The 22742-nt window shown below is 43.7% G+C and overlaps 1 protein-coding gene across 3 annotated transcripts in view; it reads left to right on the forward strand.

Moving 5' to 3' along the window:
- LOC115573831 (glutamate receptor ionotropic, kainate 2-like) overlaps positions 1 to 22742 on the forward strand; it is a 79183-nt gene that overhangs the window by 45110 nt on the left and 11331 nt on the right. For all 3 annotated transcript variants that reach the window (XM_030404849.1, XM_030404848.1, XM_030404847.1), the window contains exons 7-14: positions 11176 to 11319; positions 12088 to 12195; positions 12305 to 12418; positions 12552 to 12758; positions 14411 to 14634; positions 18845 to 18963; positions 20325 to 20542; positions 21582 to 21807. In XM_030404849.1, the coding sequence (XP_030260709.1) occupies positions 11176 to 11319; positions 12088 to 12195; positions 12305 to 12418; positions 12552 to 12758; positions 14411 to 14634; positions 18845 to 18963; positions 20325 to 20542; positions 21582 to 21807 (1360 nt within the window). The remainder of the gene's footprint in view (positions 1 to 11175; positions 11320 to 12087; positions 12196 to 12304; positions 12419 to 12551; positions 12759 to 14410; positions 14635 to 18844; positions 18964 to 20324; positions 20543 to 21581; positions 21808 to 22742) is intronic.

Here is a 22742-nt window from a genome sequence, read left to right on the forward strand (position 1 = left end):
TTCCATATTTATAAAGTGGCGTGAAAGAGAAAAAAAAAAGTGTTAAAACGAGGAAACAAATGACCCCAACAACATCGTCATACAGTGGCACACACACACACACCAGAAATTCCTCGACAGTAATGCAAGCATGCGCCTTGTGATGTTATATAGGACAATAAAAGCCTGTGCAATCAGGGACTACAACCGTCATCAGATCACTATCATATAACTCCCCCCCCTGGAGGCGGCGGCAGGCGGCAGGAGCTGCGTGTGTCATGGTCACACTCATGCTCAGGGATACTGGCTGGCCTTGGGATCTCACTGTAAGTTATCATCTTTGAGAGCCTGGACCACCCACCCCCACCCCGACACACACACACACACACACACACACACACACACACACACACACACACCCACAGGCATACATTATGCAGTATCTATATAGTATGAACATAGCGTGTAATCATCATCTAGTGGAAACGTGCATGCACAAGAATGCAGTACAATCTATACACAGACATGGGCCAACATCTATGCTCTATAAGGTCAGATGGTCATGTAGACACAGGAGCAGTGGTGGAAATTATTAAAGTGTATACATAAATATTCTGTATCAGTAGTGAGTTTTAGACAGAAAAGGCGGCACATTTGCTGCAAGGTAAAGGCGGCAATGTGCCGCCCTGTCTTTCTCAAAGGGAGGTGTAATATTCCTCCTTTTCCAAAAGCCACCACTTGGCGAACAGTGACAACGAATTTGTTCTTAGCGTGGGGCCTTTTAATTTGCGACTGTTAGTAGCTTGCCGCTACAACAAGCGGACACAACCAAACAGCTACAGAGACCAAGGAGACGCTAGCATCCCCCGGATCTCAGCGGCTTTCCGGTTGCTCATCTTGATGTCCGCAGATGAAGTCATGAACTGACTGCTGTGAACACTACTGAATGATCACATAAATATTATAAGATTGGAATATTTCAGTCAATAATGAATGCTGTTGTACTTTTAGTCTACAGTTATTCGATAAATATATTTAGTGGTTATTATGCAGATTAAGCATGCAACGATTTCTCAGACGTAATGTAGGTGCTAACCACAAATAAAACTCTTTACATCATATCAACATTATGTGTTGAAAACTTGTATCTTGAGGTAAACATGTATGTAACGCCGTGATCCTACCCGTTCACTGAAGCTACATAGTGCAGATACAAGTGATAGGGGGCAGAGTGGCAGAGACATCATTCACCCTGTTACAAGACTCGGTCCCATCAGAATGACTTTGAAGCTGGCATTTTAAGGTAAAAGAGCTGCAGAACGTTGCCTGGAAACAGACAACTTTCCCGCTCCCTAATGCTTCGAAGTGGTGTTATTGTTGCCGCCACTGGATAGCCTTGCATTTTCCAACCACCAACATCCAAGAACAAAACGAGAGTCAATTTATTAATTCAGTTTTGAATGGAAACGTGAAAGCAGGTTGAAATGGTGCCAGGCTGCCAAGATCTCTAGTCAGTCTTCATTTTCCTGGTAGATTTCGTCCCTGGTGGCAGAAAAAATATTATATCTATTCCATAGGCAATGCATTGTGCAATCAACATTTACTTCATAATGATACGTTAAAGCAGAACCATGTCCATTGGCAGTTTAACCACTCAACATATTTCAAATTAACTATACCTCAGCTACATTAAAATGCCACTTATATGTTAAATATTAATGATCCAATAATAGTACAATCTAATAGAGGTCATAATGTGCACTTTTACAAAGTCCATTTGATTATACTTTCATACTTTTAAGAGTACATCTGCAGTGGAGTATTATATGGTGCTGGAATATTGCCACTCAGTTCTGAAAACGTCGATTTCTGCACACCTTAAGCACATATACCAGTATGTGCATAGACAAAATGACAAATATGACATATGTCTCCTATATGCATATATGGAAAACAAGCAGGAACACATGCTGGCATTATTATCGCAGTAAATCAAGGCATATTCTCATGTAACATCAGCATGAAGACAACCAAAGATGTTGGTAGTACCTGTTTTCGAAATGAATAGAATCTTCCTACCCAGGTATTCTGTAGAGGTCTCTGCAAAAAAACCCCACTGTTTAGCAGCAACCCAGATGTAATTAACACTGCCTGTGCTGTTTACACTATGAATCAAGTGTTGACTCGCTCAATACCGCCTGCATCCTCTCTCTCTCCCTCTCTCTGGCCACACAGTCCACCAGATGGTGGCGAAATGCACGGAGCTGTTCAACCCTCCAACAAACCCTCCCTCTCTTCTCCTCCACGCGATGGAGTCCAGCTCTAACCTGTGTCTCTGATGAAGCCCAGTTTTAAATGACCTGCCATTTAATCACAGGCCATGTTTCATAGATGCTTACAAGTGGTTCGAGTCATAAAAGCTTTGATATTCCCGGAAATTTTAAACAGTGTGACTGTAACTTACTGGAAGAGAAAACCTGTGGAGTAGGCACCAACTAGCCTCTTTAGCTAAACCTAGCTGGAGGCTGATTAAATATGAGGAAAGGCCATCATGTTAAACAGCCACTTAATCAGATGTAGGTTAGGCAGCGTGGTGCTAATTAGAGTGGACTCTGAAGAGGACAGTGCTGCCAACTGCATGCTGTTGCCTGAAGGGTCTGGTGGGACACCACTGCTCAGAGCATCCACAGCCCCTTTTGTCAGATTTAATAAAATAGTTAGGCACGCATCATATTGGATTTTGCTTGTGTGCAGATACTTTTTAAGCCATGCTAGCGGCATGGCTCAAGGCCATGCAGTCAAAACTGTTGGATTGACTGCCATAATGTTCTGGACACAAATATTAATGTTTATGAGAGGATAAATGCTACTGACTTTGGTGATCCCCTGTCTTTTCCTCTAGGACAGGGAATCAGACGACAGACCAAAGCTCAAACTTAATGGTGGGCGAATGGTCAAAAGCAAAAACTTTTTTCAAATTGTATTGTTAACATGTAAAAGATTGGATCTGAAATTTTTGACCAAACCTTCTTTCCAGCTTCTGTGGTTTTGTAATCATTTTGTCAGTCGCTTGATGAGATTAACAAACTTCAACATCAAATTTCGAATTTGTGACATTTCCATCAGGCTCACTCGTGAGCCATGAGTGCTTTGTATGCTAACAGGCTTAACTAACATGATCAACATAGCAAACATTACCTGCTAAACATCAGCATGTTCGCATTGTCATTGTTGGCATGCTGACATTAGCATTTAGTTAAAAGCGCTCTTCAATGAAGCCTCTCAGAGTGGCAAGCGTGGCTGTAGACTTTTGTGCTTATTGCTTTTTCACCCAAAATAAGCCTTTTTTATAGAGAAAAACCTGGTGCACAAAATGTATTTTTGGCAGCAGCACCGGTGGTTTGTTTGGAACAAACAGAAGAGGGACTAGGTAGTTATCATGAGCAGCCTGTGCATGTTTGAACTGCTTCTCCCATTCAGCTATTTAAACAAACACTTTGTTTTCAATGTTTTATGAGCTCACTAACAACCTCCTCTTTTGACTTTTTTCCCAAAGTTCAGATATACTAGGTACAAAATCCTGTGAGTAACACTTAGACATAGTAATATAACAATGCAGGGTCAGAGTAGATGTTCATGTTGCTGCTCATCATCCAAGGTTGCTCATCATCCAAGGTTCTCAACAAACTTCAGTACATTCAAAACTCAGCTGCCCGCCTCCTTACCCACACCCGCTCCCACGAACACATCACCCCTGTTCTACAACACTTACACTGGCTCCCTATCCCATATCGAATCAACTTCAAGCTCCTCCTCCTCACCCACAAAGCCCTACATAACCAGGCCCCTTCCTACCTCACAGACTTGCTCCACCACCACACTCCAACCCGCAACCTCCGATCATCCGACGCTAACCTCCTCTCACACCCGCTCAGGACCAAGCACCGCACCTGGGGCGACAGAGCCTTTTCCATAGCCGCCCCCTCCCTCTGGAACGCCCTCCCCAAACACATCCGTGACTGTTCTAACCCATCCACCTTCAAATCATTACTCAAGACCCACCTTTTTAAATCTGCTTTTAACCTGCAATAATAGCTATCTTCTTGTGCCCCCCATCAATCATTTTTTTTGTAATCACAAACACACACAGTTACTTGCATATTGTTTGTTTGTCCTTACATGTACTTTTTATTTATTTCTCTATGTATTTTTCCTCTGTTTTTGGTTTTATGTAAAGCGTCTTTGAGAGCTGTAAAAGCGCTGTACAAATAAAATGTATTATTATTATTATTATGTTTATCTCAGTATTTGATAATATAGGGATACTTTAATAATATCAGTGCTTAAAAACATACATCAGAGTTCTGCCGGCTCCCTCTTGACTCCTGCAGGACCCTCTCCTTTAAACCCAAAAACTCTGCAGTGTAGTCCTTCATCCCCTTTTAAAGTGCACTTAAATCTACAATGAAACCATGAATGTGCTTTCACATAAATCCAGCACCATCAATGGATCTGTTACCCAGGGGTCCTCATCAGAAGAAGCCAGCCTTACATCCCTGTGACAAAAACCTCATTTTCGAAAAAAAAAAAAAAAAATGAAATGCAGCAACTCTGCTCTGTTGCCTCAGCATGTGGAAATGCAATGTGAGAAAGGGATTAAACCTCCAACGCACAAAAGAAAAAGAGGAAAAATGACAGCGACTGCACTGGCAAAGCCCCCCCCCCTTTTTACCCACAATCTGGGCAACACTCGCACAGAGCTCAGTGAAATACTGTAGAGAGCAACCAGGGAAGGCAGCGAGAAGACACTGGAATAAAGACAAAAGGGATAAAAGAGAGGAGTAGACAGAAGTGAAGGGAGGAGGCACTGTGGAGGGACTGGGGCAGAACATAGACGGTCAGAAAGAAAAGAACGAAGGGAGACAGAGTGGAAAAGTAAGGGACAGGGAGAAAGATGGCACTACACTGAGCCGCAGTCACCCGAGGGCTTTTTTTCCCCACCAGAATGATCAGAAACTGGCTTCACTCCCTTCTTTGCCAGGAGGCCTGAAACAGCCATAATATGCCCCATAAATCACATCTCACATTTCAGAGTTTTTCCAACTGTTGTCTTTTCATTTTTGTGCTGGAAGTGAAAGTTTGCACAATTCTCAATGCACTGACTCCGTTTTGCATCTGCATGGTTACATTTTACATTACAATTTAATGACTCTAATAGTAGACTACTAAAAGGAGCAAAAAATAGAACATTGCAGCCCAGTCACTAGAATAAAGTGTTGGCATTTTATGTTGCAACCACATACACATTAATATGTACAAAAGGCTTGTGTCTGATATTTTTGGATGACAAAAGCTTCGACAGCTTTGTGGTCTTGATACTCAAATCAGGGTCAGAGTAAGTTGGATCTAGCAAGAAAACCAGTGAAATCAATAATAACGTGGAAATAATGAAATCCGCCTGCCAGCACCTGTTTATCCCACTAATTCTATGTTATGTCTAGTTTGTTTGGTACAAAACCAGAAACATAAAAAAAGACCAGCTCACCTGCACATGACATAACATCATAGTAAAATCCCAATGTGTTGTTGTTTTTGTTCCCTCCGGACAACTAATGCTAGCTGTTTTTCGAGTCGTCATGGTCAGCTAAGCTAACTAACTAAATGCTCCAGTTTTTTGTTGAATGGTTAGATTTAAGGGCGGTCTCAATATTCTGTTCAGCAAGAAAGCAAATCGGTGTCTGTTCCAACATCCTCATCGTTGGTGATATAATTGGAAGTTGTATGCAGCCTCATTCATTGTCAGGGGCTCCTTTTGTTTGCGGTTAGCTCGCCAACTAGCTGCTCTTCGGGAGGCAGTATTTCCTTCAAAAGTTGGAATTCAACACTAATTATGTACAGACAGTTCTCAACAGTGTCCATGCTCCCCATGGGAATCTCATTTTTGCAGATAAAACAAATGGATAAAAACATCGTCTCACTCAGTAGGGGAGTGAGTGAGATTGGGTATTGTGATTGAAATAGAAGTTCTAAATCACGGCGTATTGTTTACAGAAAACTCTACTCGACTAGTGGAGATTTAATTGCCAAAAATCACAAAGTTGAGAAACGGCGTAATTTATCTGACAGCAGAAATTGTGACTCGAATAGCAAATACTCGCACCGACGGTGCAGTGAAGCAGCACAAATACATATAAACTATGGAATGAAATGAATAATTGCCTCCTTCTTCTATCAAATCATCAAACCCCATGGGTCTGTCTGTGATCTGAGGGCAAAGTGACTTTAGCTTCAAGAAAACAATGAGCTTCTCTCTCTCCCGCTGACACTGTGACTCTGATGCTGATGGCAATGCTGCCTGTGTGTGTGTGTGTGTGTGTGTGTGTGAGTGTGAGAGCGCGCGCGCGTGTGTGTGTGTGTGTGTGTGCCCGCGCGCATATGTGTGTGTGTGTGTACACGCATTGTTGCTCTGTGTCTGGCAGCTGCAGCCCAGCGATGCATGGTGAATAACAGGTCAGTGCTAATCTCATTAGGGCTAATCAGATGTATATGATATGTATAAACAGAGGAGTTCCACTGTACACAAGCAGGCACAGCACACGTCCATCACCAGACGGCTAGAAGTGTGTGTACGCATGTGTGTTCAGAGGAATTCTGGGAGGAGGATGACTGATTGAGAAGAGGTGAGAAGAGAAAGGGAGACGTCGTTTTTCAGGGTGCAACATTATCAGAGGAATTATGGAATTATGCACAGGTGGAGAGCTGCTGTGAATACTGATGCAGCAGAGAGGAATATATTTGTGTAAACACACACACTCACACACACACACATACACTCGGCAGGCGGCTCCGTGGAGTTTGCCGTTCACCTGCTATAAATGAGGAAACTGCATGCAACTACGACAAATGAGGCGTGCCTCTGGGAAGCTTGCGGCTCGAGGTTTTTCGCTACATCCGATCGTGCTCCTGTTTTGTGTGTGCGGCTTACACACATCTTGCTAATTGGCTCTTGCGCGTGTGTTAATGTCTGGATGTTCCTGATGTATGACGTTTATGATAAAGGGCAAAATGCATAGGTGAACCAAGACGTAAAGGAAGGTGTGGGAACCATGTGAGTCATTAGAATGAAGGCAAACAGTGTCTGGACTGGTATTTTAATTGAGGCAGAAGGGGATTGTGTTATTTCAGATGTGGGTGTTTGACAGAGAGAGACACGGAGAGAGAGATGGAGAGAGAGACAGAGAGAAGGCTACAGGAGTTTTGGGCATTTTGTTTGAAACCCCTTTCCCCTCGCTGTTTGAGTGCCCCAGGGGTTCGAGATTGGTTTCACTTAAAGCACTTAAAACACCCCAAAGGGATCTGCGCTTGGCTCTGAAATAAATATCAAGATCGCTCTTGGATTGTTTTTAAATTGAATGCAATCTGCCAGAGCTGTGAGCCATCATTTCACGTTCCCCCCCCTTGATCTCTCCGTCTTCCACTTGATGCCAGCCTCTCTTTGTTTCCATCACAAAGGGATTTTCAGGAATTGTTCTGCTCTGAAGGCAAGTAGGGAAAAGATCTTTGCCATATAAATCATTTGAGCCAGACAATATTTGATGTATCACGGCAATCAAAAGTTAAAAGATGGAGGAAATATATCCAGGAATGGTTGTTACGTCGGAGGGGTAAGCTAACAGAACGGCATAAATCATTCAAACAAAGAGGCTGATGGGTGATTTGGCGGAGTGGTTTGTCCTCAGAGTGAAAACACAGCAGAACGGCGTTTATACTGTAAAACATCACATAAACTCCTGTTCTCGAATAAGCTGATGCGTCCTGCAGCCAGATCTTTCTTTATGTTTCAATAAACAAATTCCTGTCTTTAATATGGCCCATATAAAACGCTCTTTACACTGCTGCTGATGAAGCATGTATATATTGTTTTTGAATCACTCCATGAAATTGTCATTAAAGTATGTTGTAAGGATTTTTCTCTACTGCACACATATATAAACCCTTGTATAGAAGTCTCTATCGTTTAGGCAATTTTCTTATCAATAGTGTGCTAAAATGTCCAATCCATCCATCTCTCATTTGCACCCACTGAGTCTTTTGATGGTCGTGGAGGGCTGGAGCTAATCCTGACATTGGTTGAGAGGCGCGGTGCACCCTGGGGACACTGTGCTGAAATATGCCAGCTGGAATTAAAGGAGCAATTTTTATGATACGGACAGAATTGAACATTATCAGCGCAGTGTGAAGAAACAACAGTGTTGACATTATGTCAAAGACATCTTTGTCTTGTGTTGCAGATGTGTCCACTGAGGATGGCATGCTAACCAGCTAGCCCGAGCAAATCCAGTTTTTTAATACGAATTTTGTATCGCAAGAGGCGACAGTCCAACAGTCCTTTACATCTGGCAGATAAATACCAGCTTGTTCGCGTGACAAATAAACTCACAAAATGACAACAAATGAAAACTCTTAGTTCTATTTTTTTTACTACACTGAAGTTTCTCTCGTTTACTGAACTAAGATGATCTTAATTGCCTCAACGTTAAACACACTTCATTTAAACTCAACATGAAACTAAATGAAACCAAAACAGTCTGGATTGTCCTCCTCCAGTCACCTCCAGGTTACTCGTTATAAATTCTCAATTCAGCGACTAAAATGGGAAATATTGCAGCTCCACACGTCATTTTTACCTGCTGAAAATGTCCAACTCTGTCGTTCCTCTCACACTGCACGCTCCTCTTGTCATCCGTGAAGTTAGTCTTGCTAAGACTGGCTGTTAATCACCTCCATGCTGTATCCCTCTGCTGTCAAACTGGCCTCAGTCTGTCCTGAAGTCTGTGTTCAAACCCAGTTTGGTGTCCTGCAGTCTTTAATCTCACCTCAGGCAGCCAAATATGTGGTGACTCCCCCTGTGTACCAATGTGCCAAGCACAGCTAACTGAGCTAAAATCGCGAGTGACCATCACATTCTGGCCATATTCTACGTATTATACCTTTAATAATCAGTCATAAAATAGTACCAAAAGCACTGGTGGACTTGAGGGAGGATCATGATAAAGTGCCCTCTCGGGTGACCTTTAGGTGCCCTTTGTGCGCGTGGTGCCCCACCTCATACAGCTGGTACCCCATTTGCCCCTCCCCCTGCCCTTCAATCATCCTGACACTGCCACTGATGAAAAGTAAACTTCCAAGCAAAACTTCAAAACTCAAATCTGAAACATCTAAATCAGTTTTAGTGTCTTTTGTCAGAAATATTAAGCAAACAAGATAGCAGATTTTTTTTTTCTCCACAGACTATATTTATACTGTATATTTAATGACTTACTGAGCAAGACCCATGTTGTAGTTTGACCCGAATGAATAAAAAGCGTGTCGACAGAAGAATAGAAATGTGGTTTCAATTGATTGTGGAAGGAAAGAGTCCGGGTCGTTGGTGGAAAGTTAAAAGGTCAAAAGCAAAAGTAAAGCGGTGGTAGAGGGCAGATTTGATTTGAATTGCATGAATTCCACCATGACACAGTCGAACAATTTCGAACATTTCCAGAGAGAACTCCAAATGTATCATGTTACTTGTGAAGTAGAATGAAACTTAAGGTGATTAGAACAACTTTTTCTGAGATCGGATTGAGCTGTTTGTGAGAACACATCCGTGAAACTAATAAAAATAAGTCTGGATTCAATTTAGTCGCTAACACAATGATTGGATGATAGCATGCAATGAACTTTCCCTTCAGTGGAGAAAATAGTGTTTGGATGCTGACTGTGTGTATACTCCCTCTCCTTCCCCCCCACTATTCAAGAAATAGATTAGCAGGATGGCTCTTTTCCTAATCAGTATTTGCCATGAAACCCACAACATTAGCACACACACACACACACACACACACACAAACACACACACATCCACACATAGCCAGCACTGGGAGAGCAGATATGGCACTTGCTGTTCCCGTTCTCGAGGAAGCAGTGGGGATGAAAGAGTGCAGAGATGGCTTTACCATCCTCTGATCTGCTGCTCCCTTTGACATCAGCAGTCGCCAGCTCCAAAAGCACAGGAGAACCGAGGGGGAAAGCTAAAAACCTACAATCTGCCACAGCCACACATACTCCCTCCCTTCCTCTCTGGTTTGCTCTTGGAAGTTTATGTCTGTAATCGAGCTGTCACCATGAATATTAGTCGGATGAATTCTGCATGTAACATAATTTCTGCCCCTCCAGACCCTTCATGTTTTCCCTTTTCTCCCACATGGATGGCATGGATGCTCCACTGCACCTATAGAGGCAGCATAGGGAGCTGATATGAGCTGAACAGCAGCGCGCTGGTCTCCTGCTGTGCGCCTAGCTGTTCTGGAGCCCGGCTCATTCTCTCTGACAGCCCAGTGCATTCACAAAGACCCTATAGCTGCAGATGCTCTGCGGTCTCAAAGTCATTTTTCATACTCCCTCGCAGGTTGGTCACCCAGGACTTGTCAAATAAGATCACCACAGTGTATTTCAGCCTGTGCGGGACCATGGAAAGAGGATCTGAGCTGAGCTGTAATGTGTAGACCTGGGTGAATGTGGAGAGGCTCGAACTGTGAGGACAGACAGTGTGAAAGGAGTTCATGTGTGCAGGGCAGAGCTGTGAAGATAAATCTCAGCATGTCGGTGTGATAAATTCCAGCTCGAGCATTTACTCCCTTTGATGACTTATTACTGGGGTTCAACGGACGGATATCGTCCAGGCTTTTCAATGCAGCTCACCGTGTAGCCCAGCTCTGCTTTGTGCCATGTGCTTAGCATGTTACACCAAGTCTGTCAGTCAGAGTCGTCCCATCTGCACTGGCGCCTGTTTTGTGTTTCCCTCTTTCTGGAGGAGAAGCGCACCCATCAGGACCCATTAGTCTTCACCGTGACAGGCCAGCCTTCCACTGAGAGACTCTCCCTGGCGGAGCTTTCTCATTGCCTCAGACAGTGGTCGGGTATTTTTACTAACAGGCTGAGACACTGTGCCATTTGTGCAGGGCATTTACCGCTGGCATTACTCCTAATTTATGTTCTCTTGTCCCGGCTAAAGAGTAAAGCAAGTCACCCGAGACCTCACACAGTTTCTTATGTTCCTCCGCAGGTGAACAAATGGGCCGATTAAAAGGTCATGTGGACAGATGTATTGGCAGGTGTTATAAAAATGCCTAATGATATTACCCCTTCTGTTTGCAGACGGACGCAGCGCTGATGTACGACGCCGTGCACGTGGTGGCCGTGGCAGTGCAGCAGTCGCAGCAGATCACCGTCAGCTCTCTGCAGTGCAACCGCCACAAGCCGTGGCGCTTCGGGGGGCGTTTCATCGGCCTCATCAAAGAGGTACGAGGCCGTCAGTGTGCACCCTGCCTCGACCTCTGACTAATCTGCTGAACGCTGTGGTTTGGCCACATTATATTGATCGGTGCAATCGCGTGTTTGCAAGTATTTCCTTTGTAAACCTCTGCAGCATCGTCTTTCTCTTGTGATCATCATGCTAAAACCCATTTAAACGTCGTTAACAAGTTTATTGCTTAATCTCAGTAACGTTCATGATGATGTCCTCTATGCAATCCACATTTAACGACGTGTTTTTTGTGATGTCTCGCTTCCGTTCTCCCACTTCTCCTCCGCGCGTATCTCCACCGGTGCCTATATCAAAGCCTCTGTGTGTCTCCTTAACTCTAGTCAGGGTCAGCCATTTGCTTTGTTCTACAAAGCTCTTTCATTCTGTGGATGGTATCATTGCAGGTAATTTTCAGAACGAGCCATTGTAGTAGCTGCACTTCCTCCCCCTCCTGTGTCGGCTATCATTCTCCATGCCCGTCTGTTCCTCCAATGGCTTTGAAGTAAAACTTCAAGCACAATGAACCACATGCATAATGAACTCTTACCTGTCAAACCCGCTTCCATCCTCGCTGCCTTATTGTTTCTTGTTATGTTGTCGAGATAGACAGTGAGGGGAGAGCCAGACAGAATTCATAATTGGGACGGAAAAAGTTTAATGGTTAGTGGAAGGATTGATATTGTCGGGAGAGACGATACCTTAAGGTTAATGGAATGACTCCGCTGAGTGCCGAGGATCTTAGTTTATTATGCTGCTGTCTGCAGGCTCACTGGGACGGTTTGACCGGACGTGTTCTCTTCAACAAGACCAATGGGCTGAGGACAGATTTCGACCTGGACGTCATCAGTCTGAAGGAGGAGGGGCTGGAGAAGGTTTGTCACACAGTCAATGCGTGCTTCTGAGCCAGAAAGTCTGGGCATCGTACTGCTATCAGTCGACAAGACAAGGTGATATAAACTTGACACTGAATTGTTTCAACAGATTGGAACATGGGATCCTCCCAGCGGCCTAAATATGACAGAGACTCACAAAAGCAAGACATCCAACATCACAGATTCTCTGGCTAACAAATCCCTGCGTGTATCCACCATCCTGGTAGACACAGAACAAATTAAAACACACACACGCACAGTCAACAAATACACACAGGAAAAAAACAAACAGCTCAATATCTAATACAGAACTGGCAGACGTGCTACTACACCAATTTATTTTTTCCCGTGTACAGGAGGAGCCATATGTGATGTTTAAGAAGTCAGACAAGCCTCTGTATGGGAACGACCGCTTCGAGGGCTACTGCATCGACTTGCTGAGGGAGCTCTCAGGCATCCTCGGGTTCCGCTATGAGGTGCGATTAGTGGAAGACGGGAGGTACGGGGCACTGGACGAGAGCACGGGTCAATGGAACGGCATGGTGCGGGAGCTCATGGACCACGTGAGTCGGAACTACATCACCGGGGTTACACATCGTCACATGCAGAAAATGCAAAAAGAAAAAAATTAAGGAGTTGCCATAAATCTGAAAGCACAAGTCATTTTATGAGCTGAGAATAACCAAGAATGCAATGCAGCAATCTTGGCAGAAACAATAATATCTAAAGATGTATGCCGTTTTACGTATCGACACTCTTGTTTTTCATAGATTTAACACTGCAAAAAAATCAGCTTATTCAGTATGTTTGTTTTGGTTTTTTTGTGTCTGGACTTATAAAACCCAATATACTCGGACATTTAAAGTACCTTCCAATTTGAATAGGTTTGTTTTAGATCGAGAATCCGAAGTCTTGCTCTTTTTTCCATTGCAGCAACTGGCTTTATTCCTAGTGGTTATTAGTTACTGCATCACTATTGCAAAACATTGAAGTGTTCAGCTGCTCACTGATGGTAGTTCCCTGTTTCTACCCTAATTTGTTTCAGTGTAGCAGCTGATAAAAGACTACCCTTCCATGAAATCCTATTTAAATCTGTCAGATCTGGATTTTAATGAGGATCCACATCAAACTGTTTTCACTCACAGACACCAGGCATCTAAATGCAGCTGATTTTTTTCATCAAGGTCTCTGCAGGAAAGTGTTGAATAAAGTCTCACAAGTTAAAGAAAGTGAGATCACGTTCCTGGCTCTTTCCCTTTTTATCTGGGGATCCGCACCAAAAGTTAATGTGGTCTATTCTGGGCCAAGACCCAAACTCCATCCAGGTTTCTTAGAAATCCATTTAGTAGTTTTTGTGAAATCCTGCTGACAAAGAAACCAACCAACATAACCTCCTTGGCGGAGGTAATAAACACATTCCATTGCTCAATTTATAGATGTTCTGAGGCTCTGGAGCCTGACTTGGTCTGGTATGACCAGTAGATTATGGTGGCTAATGTTAGCAAACTTCAGGTACATATTGCTGTTTAGCTGACATTACGGAGCCACGTTGCTAATCTAATTACAGTTATCTTCTTTTGCTTCTGTCAGACTAGGTTTCAACATTCATTAATATTCCATAATTGTCACTTGCAGCCATTTTGATAAGACATTTAAAACCTGCATCACATTGGAAATCGCTGTACATGTCTTACTTTCCATCATCGCGAATTGTAATTTGTCAGGTAGCATGAGCAGCAGAAAACAAAAAAAGGGCACCACCCCCACGATCTGAAAAAGACTGAAGGAGAAAACGGAAGATTCACTGTAAAACTCTGTCTGTTAAAGGAGAAAGTATTTCCTGAAGGGTTTATGCAAAAATATCTCACAGCAAGCGCTAAGCACCAAGGACGCTAATCTTATGTTGAGAGGGGACACAGAGTGCACTTGTCATAGATTTATCTAATCCCACAATAGTTACCTTCATGACTCACCTCTGACGGCACATAAGAAGGATCAGACATGTAACCTGTAATTTACAGAAAAACTCCTACCTGCTAATCTATCTGAACTAATGACCCCAGCTATTTCCTCTCCTCTGTCGTGGCTCTCCCTCCTCTACATATTGACCCGGCCGGCTGTCGACAGAAATCAGATGTTAATTCAATTGGTTGTCTTTTATTGGTGGACTCAAACCCCTAACCTCCCCCGCTCCACCCCAATTATCTCATTACAGAAGGCGGACCTGGCGGTGGCTCCTCTGGCCATCACCTACGTCAGAGAGAAGGTCATCGACTTCTCGAAGCCCTTCATGACACTGGGGATAAGTATCCTGTACCGCAAGCCCAACGGCACCAACCCCGGAGTCTTCTCCTTCCTCAATCCCCTCTCGCCCGATATCTGGATGTATATTCTGCTGGCTTGCTTGGGTGTCAGTTGTGTGCTGTTTGTCATAGCCAGGTAACATGTCAACCCTCCCCCCTTTCCCTTCTCTCTTCCTTCCTCGTTCCCGCCTTCCTTCCCCCGCTTCCTTTCCTCCCTCACTGTTTGCCTGCTTTGACTAACACACAGCAGTTGCTCCCTCCGGACTTGAAAAGAGGAAATCATTCACCGAAAGTCATCAAGCTGTGACTGCTTGAAAAAGCAGTCCTGCAAGAGGCAGCCTCTTTATTCTCAGGTGCCTTCAGTGATGTAGATATGGTCTCCAACAACAGAATATCAAATCAAAAGGCCTTGCTTTAAAGGGCCATACCAGTGTTTTTGCAAGCTTCCTTATACTCTTTACTACTGTTGATCTTTTCCCATTTGTTTTTATATTCAGAATATAAGCTAGGGTTTTCAAAATCAAAACAATGAAAGCAAAAGCCATCATTTGATGATCTGAAGCAGCATGGAACCATGGAAGTTGTGGCCTCGTCAATAAGCAAACCTCCACTGCTGCTGAAAAGCTGTCTGATATTACATTTAGAAACGTTAACTCTCTAACGCAGTGTGTATCTCGACAGAGGCGTTACCGCTTTGTGTAAATAGCAAATGTACCTGCGCCCACCTGCACGTTGGTCTTAAAATGAGGTGTGTGTTTAGTCGCGTTGATGGTGCATTGCTGTCTTTAGGCAGCAGCAACTGACTGTCAAACGTGCAGTATTTTACCTATTGTAAAGGGTGCATTATTCATACAGTAAGATTTGCCTACATAGGAGGGTAAAAGCTGTAGTTGTGAACTTGACAGCGTTGGACACATTTGGAATAATCTCAGTACACAACTTAACAAAATATATAACAAAGATCTTAAAATTTTATTGAGGGGTTTTTACATATTCTTTAAAAACTCTTTATTTTTTGTCAGGGTTGGATTGTCATGACCCTTTGAATACAGCCTAAGCGTCTGACTGTTTTTTTTTTTAAAAAGTTGCAGTCAGCAGTTGGCTGCCAAAACAACAAATGTCAGAGCCTCCCACACACACACACACAAAATTGCGTTGTTACCATTCACTGATGAAGTAGCTTTGATAAAGATAACAAAGACAGTAATAAAAAAGGAATCAGTTTAAACACTGATTTTGTTACCTCACAAAGTAAAAACACTGGTATGGCCTTTAAAATCAGCAGAGTCTTCATGCTGTTCGGGGCGTATTTACGCAAGCCTCAGCAACAGTAAAACCAGCTATGCGTTATATCTCTTAAATGGGCTGTAAGAAATGTACAAGTACAACGCTGACGTTGCACAAGTACAATTCTTACACATATCTTGATGAATCCACCCATCCCAACCAAAAACCCCCTGATGCATGACCGATGTAGGAAGATTTGTGTTAACCCCAAGGCTCCTCTTCTTCACTGCTTCCATCCTGAGGGGTTTGGTTTAATGCACGCTCCATCGAAATGTTACCGGCAAAATGATCACATGAGAGGAAAGCAGCAACTGTCACCTAAGTTAGTTCAGAATATGCAAATTAAACCCCCCTTTTTTGTTTCCACGGTTGGTCAGGGTAAGTGATTAGCATGCAGTTACATTGATATTCTTCTGCTTGGAATTGAAATGGCCTCGGTGCTTATTAAATTATAATGCTCTTGTCTGAGTGCATGCATTGTGCCCCTTTTTTTGCACACCGTGGCAATAAATAGTGCTTGCCCTCACACCGAAAGTATTCAGTGGAGTTTAAATCTGAAGTGTGGTTTTTTTTTTCCTTTTTTAACAGTTCGCTGAGCTGGTTTGCCTCATAATTGTAGTATTGATCGCACAGCCCCTGATTGATTGGTCAATCCCCTAGATGAATAGCATATTATTTTCTTTAATCCCCTGATGAGGGAGCTTATGAAGTCCTGTTTTGCACAGTAAAACACTAAACACCTCAATCTCACCGGGGATTCACGTCTTCGGGCCGCTTCCCACACATATACATGCTTTCTTTTTTCTCTAACTAAATAAGCGATCTCATTTCAAGCTCCAGAGAAATACAGTTCACTCAGCGGTTCCTTCAAGCTCTGTTTGTGGTTAAATTGATTCCTCTCTTTATTAACAAAAGAAATGGCATTCTCTCTCAGATTGCAAAACCTTTTTCCCTTTGTACACAATGTCCACCTGCCAGGAGGAACGGATGATTTAAATTGCATTATAACATGTTTACATGTAATTACAGGCTGTTGCAGTTTTGTCCTAGTCGCGGACCCTATGATTATAACACCCCCGACACAGCCTCCTAACTTGGCCTGAGAGAAGAAAGGCAGCAGATCCATAATGCCAGCCAGAGTAATTGAATTCAACAGACAGTTAATGGAGGGAGCGTGTTGTGTTATTGTGGCCGGGGACGGGCGAAGGAGGAAAGGAACGGGAGCGAAGGAAAGAGACAGGGAGAAGAATCGTTTTAGAATTCTGTGTGCAATTCAACAATGTCCCTTGTGCTCAGTGTGAGGAGGTGACCTTACGTCCGCATGTTCCACATCGCCTTCTTCCTGGTGATCGGTGTGCAGAACACGGCCCGCAGGAATACGGGACTGCTGCAGGCAAAGGTCATACAGAGGAGCCGCCGGGCTCGGTGCATACAGAAGACACATGTAGACACTGAGGGGGACAAATACAATACAATCAGTGTGTGTGTGTGTGTTGTATGGATTTACAGAGATTCACCTGCCCTACGGCACATATCGGATGTCACCCACAATTTGCTTCAGGCTGCAGCTTAACACTAAATATAACGTCCGACAACAGCATAAATAAATCATCAGAGAAAATGTTTGACTTTGAGATGGATGTGATTGAGCCAATGCAAATGCACTGACAAGCGCACACCCACGCAGCTGTAAAGGCTCAAACATTCATGCGCCAGAGGCTTGACACACACAGTCATAAAACCGTACGCGCATGCGAGTGCACACGCCGCATTCCGCACGGCTCCGCAAGGCCATCGTGCCGTTTCTGTTGCCGGTGGTTTCAAGGAGACCGAGCTCATTGGCATTCCAGCAAATCAGGCATCCTGATGGGGTTGACAGGGAGAAATATAATATGTCATCGCAGCCACGTCCACCTAGATGAATCTCGTGGGGGGAGGCGGAGGAAATACATGACAGTGTGACAAAAATGTTGCCGCATCCACGATGCTTGTAAAATCAGATAATTAGGCTGCTGCAACAACAAAGAAAGATCAAGTGACATATCTGCATGTAGATCTACAGCAGTCTCTGGGAAATAGGGCTGCCATAAAACAGCCAACATAAAACATTTGGTTGGGTAATGTGAAATGCTGCTCTGGGTCTTGTAAACACGGTGCATGTACTATATATACATATATGCGTCTCTGAAAGCGCTGCTGACAAACGGCATCACATTTTCAGCACAGTCTGAACCTTTAGGACTCGGCACACAGGCTCATTAGCATGCCACACGTCTGAGGGGGAAACGCTCCCCAAACCGCCTCACCTGATGGGCCCCTCAACTCTGCATAAGCAATGTTCCCTCCATCACCCACTTCAGCACAAACTCAATCAGATCCTGATGCTTAACGCTAACCCAATCACCCTGCGCTAATGCCATGCCACTTTTGCTTAGGATAATAAATGAGAAATGTCCACAACTGACCCAGAGACAGTGGCAATCAGCCGAGGCAGGCAGCAAGGAGGTGAAAGGGGGAGGTTCATGGGGCAGGAAAGGCAATTCGGGAGTATGAGAAAAAAAGGGAAATGAGCTAGAGAGTATAGGAGCAGAGATGGCTGTTCGGAAGCCAGTAGGAAAAAATGAGAAGAGTCCAGTGTTGGGGGTGTGTGGGAGGATGTGGCATCAGCAGAGTTACTGTGATTGCGCTTGCTGGGGGAATCAAATAAAGGCTCCTGAGTCAGTGAATCCAAATGGGCTCCAGAGATCATCACGCTCTGGGACATTATCACCAGTGACAGTGTTATTCCAGCCTATTGATCTGTTCTCACAATAAACTGATGGCATTTGAATATGCCAATAAGTTGATCTCGGCGAAAGCCAGGATGATTTGCTTTGGTCTCTGCAGAGGCTCTGACCCTGAGGCCACAGCACCAGATTCCTACACATTTACATTCCCTTTGTTCCTGCTCATGATGTTTTAAAGTGTATGTTTTATGTGCCGTTTAATCTGCACCAGAGAACACGCTGCTCCTCTCTTTGTGCTGACATATCTCTCTCTGTGCTCTCTCCTTTTTATAGGTTTAGCCCTTATGAGTGGTACAACCCGCATCCATGCAACCCAGACTCGGATGTAGTGGAAAACAATTTTACGCTTCTCAATAGTTTCTGGTTTGGAGTTGGGGCTCTCATGCAGCAAGGTAGTTGCCTCAGCCTGTGGCTGCTGTTGCTCTGTGGAGCTGGAGCTCTCTATATCCCACTGTCTCTGAGGGCTGGGTTGTTTTATCCAAGCCAGTGGCAACAAGAGAGACCTGAGGCTTCCCGTGCGAGGAAGAAAGAACTTAGTGTGAATGTGCATATAATGTTGTTGTTTTTTTTTATTTAATTAATCAACTAGTTCATAGGAACATAGAATAAACCTACAAGTGTATTATTAGCTTTGGTTTCAAAGGTCCCATACTATGCTCATTTTCAGTTTAATACTTTTATTCGGGGTGTCTACTAGAAAATGTTTACGCGCTTTAATATAAATTTAAAAAAAACCTGTTTCCTCATAGCGTTCTTTGCTGCAGCACCTCTGTTTACCCTCCGTCTGAATGTTTAAGGGTTGCCTGTCTCTTTAAGGCCCCCCTCCCAAAAAGTCCTCAGCAGGCACCGCCCAACATGTTTCCTCGTCAACTCTGCCACGTTTCAGTGACTGTATAGTTGCGACATCATAACCTCAAAAGTGCAGTATGTCAGAATTTTAACTTCCAACATTAATTCTGAAGTCGTGATGGCTCATTTGAATTCTTGTTCATCTCTTAATCCTGGCTGTGCGCATTTGAATTGAGCAGTTTGATACTTCCACAGTATTCATAGAGCAGCTAGACCTACTTTATGATGAAAGAGACATGGATATCAAACTTTCTTACATATGGGACCATTAAAAACCTGAACTTATTTTATCAGCAGCAGCGCAAATAGCCCATCTACAGTCTATTATTCTTTATCATAGTAATGTTGGTACTATAATACCCAGTGTCCTCTCCGTTTGCCCTTGGCCCATCAGCACCTTAGAGGTCAGTGGGGTGTGGAGTCAGGATGTGAGGTTACCTTGGGTACATGACTCTCTGGCCCAAACAGCCTGTCACTTCTCCGCCCTGTTCTGAGCGACTGGTATTGAATGTGTTTGATTCGATGTGATTGATTTTTAAATGACCTTCTTGTTCCCAGGAGGCCGTTTTTGAATAGAATTTTTTTTCTGAGTCTCCTCTATTATTTCAGGTTCTCACAAGATAATTTCACTTGTTTGAAATCCGACCGTCATCTTGGTTTGAGAGCTCTCTTGAGCGCGAGAGACTTCTTCTCGAAGCGAGTGGCACATCTGCCTGAGATGAAAAGAGAGTTCTTGAAACAAGTTGAACTGTTCGTACAGGAACTCATTTTTGTTTTTTCACGTGTTTAAAAATAAACTTGATAATTAAACGTGAGATTAGAAATCATAATGAGGACATGCTGAGATGAACTCATTTTGCTGTGTAACATTCACCCCTGCCACTCCCCCCCACCTTCACACCAGGCTCAGAGCTCATGCCCAAGGCCCTGTCGACTCGAATAGTGGGAGGCATCTGGTGGTTCTTCACCCTCATCATCATTTCTTCATACACGGCCAACTTGGCCGCCTTCCTCACTGTGGAGAGGATGGAGTCGCCCATAGACTCCGCCGATGACCTGGCCAAGCAGACTAAAATCCTGTACGGGGTGGTGGAGGACGGCGCCACCATGACCTTCTTCAAGGTAATTGGGTGTGCCAGGGTGTTTATAGGCGGGTTTTATGAGGAAACTTCCTTTCTGACTAATTAAAGTTATAATCCGTAATGTTTCAGCTCTGATTTAATTGGCAGCACCTGTCATTAACAGTGGTAACTGGTGGGACTTCGTCATAAATACAACACAGCAGAAACCGGTGTATCTGTTTACTGTGCAGCCAAACAAGCCTGTGTTGTTTTTCAAAAGAAGTCAGTCAATACTAATTAAGACTGCGAATTTCATGCTGCACACAGCAAGAGGAGTTGGTTGCCTTGCTGATGAGCTGGAGGTGCCCTGTCATCTGCAGCTCTTCATCTACCAGCTCACCTTGGCCGCACCGTCTTGTTCCATTCCTCCCCGCAATATTTAAAAATGATCCGCTGTCTGAAAATGCAGAAAATGACCATGTCCTGTATTGTAGGTGCATTTTTGATGAACGGTTGCCGTTAGTGACGACCTTGCCGACAGACACATTGATTTTTCCTGTGACTGCTTCACAATAAAGCCGTCCCCCATGTTTTGCAAGATAAACACCTTTAATGTTAAACGGGCAGCAGAAGGAGATTTGCAGGAACTTAAAGGATAAGTTCACACAAAAAAATGAAAAATTCAGTCATTGTTTAGTCTCCATCATTCTGATGGAAAGTCAGGTGATGTTTTATAGTCCACAATACATTTCTTGAGTTCCACCAACCCGCTGCTAACTACTATTGTATAAAACTGTATTTACACAAGTAAATACACTGAATGGCTGTCTCTGAGACAATCCAGAACATAATTTGGATCTAAAATAGGTTTGATTTTATGAAAATCTGAATATTATAGCTCTAGCCACCTAGATCTATCATTGCACGTGGGTATTTCTCTCTCTTTTGTTTTTTAAATAATTCTGGTAAATGCATTTTGCAAAGACATTAAACAAAGAGCCAGCAAAATTAAAGCTTGTAGCAGCAGAATTAAGGGCCAGATTTATTTCAGATGCACCACCACCAATCTCATTCAAAATCTGTTTTCTGATATCTTGTAGAAAACAAAAATCTCAACCTACGACAAGATGTGGGAGTTCATGAACAGCAGGAGGCAATCCGTGATGGTCAAGAACGTGGAGGAGGGCATCCAGCGGGTCCTGACCTCGGACTATGCCTTCCTCATGGAGAGCACCACCATCGAGTTCGTCACCCAGCGCAACTGCAACCTCACACAGATCGGAGGCCTCATAGACTCCAAAGCCTACGGAGTGGGAACACCTATGGGTAAATGACCTCAAAGCTCCCTGAGTTTCTGTGCCGCCTGCTGTGTTATGAAAGGCGTTTGAAAACCTCAAGGCTCGGGGAGAGATACTACGTGACAGATAAAGGTATAGAGTGTAGATGATGGATACGCTCTGAGAACTGGGAAGGCTGACCTTCATTGATGGGGTCGGGGGCATAATGGTTCAACAGCATGAGGTGTAAAAGGTTTAGCTTAATGAAAAGCGAATGGTTGAATTTATGGATAAGGTTAAAAAGTGCCCGGGGCTCGAGAAACAGGCTCCGATCAAGCTCTGCCTCACCGTGTGTAGGTTTATTTCTCGACCATAATGATTTCTTTCACAGGATTATTTACAGAGTGGAGAAGCAAACCTGGTTTAAAGAAAGCTCAGACAGACTTTTAATGGTGTGTTTCAGCCTACTTTGGCGTGAAAGACAGAGAAACAATCGCACAAAGCAACCCTTAAGTCAATTTGGTGCAATTCCCCGTGACTCACTTGACACCGTCTGAATCGTACCTGAGCATTAAACCACAACAGAAAAGCACTTCAAAGAATATAAAAGGAGCACTTAGAACATTTTTTAAACTTCTCATTTGATGCAACTCCTGTCAAGAATTTGTATTCTGGCGTTTTAAAGAGCCACAGAATGAGCCAGAGGAGCTAAAACCATCAAAAGCAGTGTTTTTCTTTTTAGCAAATTAGATCATAAATTAGAAACTTTACACTTCTTGTTTTATTGTAACAGTTGTGCTGCATATAAAGCATTCTGTGTCAGGGTTAATAAACATTCAGCTTACGACCCCGACACTCCAGGGGACCGTATTGGAAAAAGCTGGTGACGGCTCCAGTGTCACAGAGGTTAGACCGGTCGTGACGAGGCCATGGAGAGCGCTGCAGCTGGCCATAATGGCCACATCTATCATCAGCGAAACGAAG

The sequence above is a fragment of the Sparus aurata genome, chromosome 22 (assembly GCF_900880675.1).
Source record: "Sparus aurata chromosome 22, fSpaAur1.1, whole genome shotgun sequence".
Taxonomy (NCBI): Eukaryota; Metazoa; Chordata; class Actinopteri; order Spariformes; family Sparidae; genus Sparus; species Sparus aurata.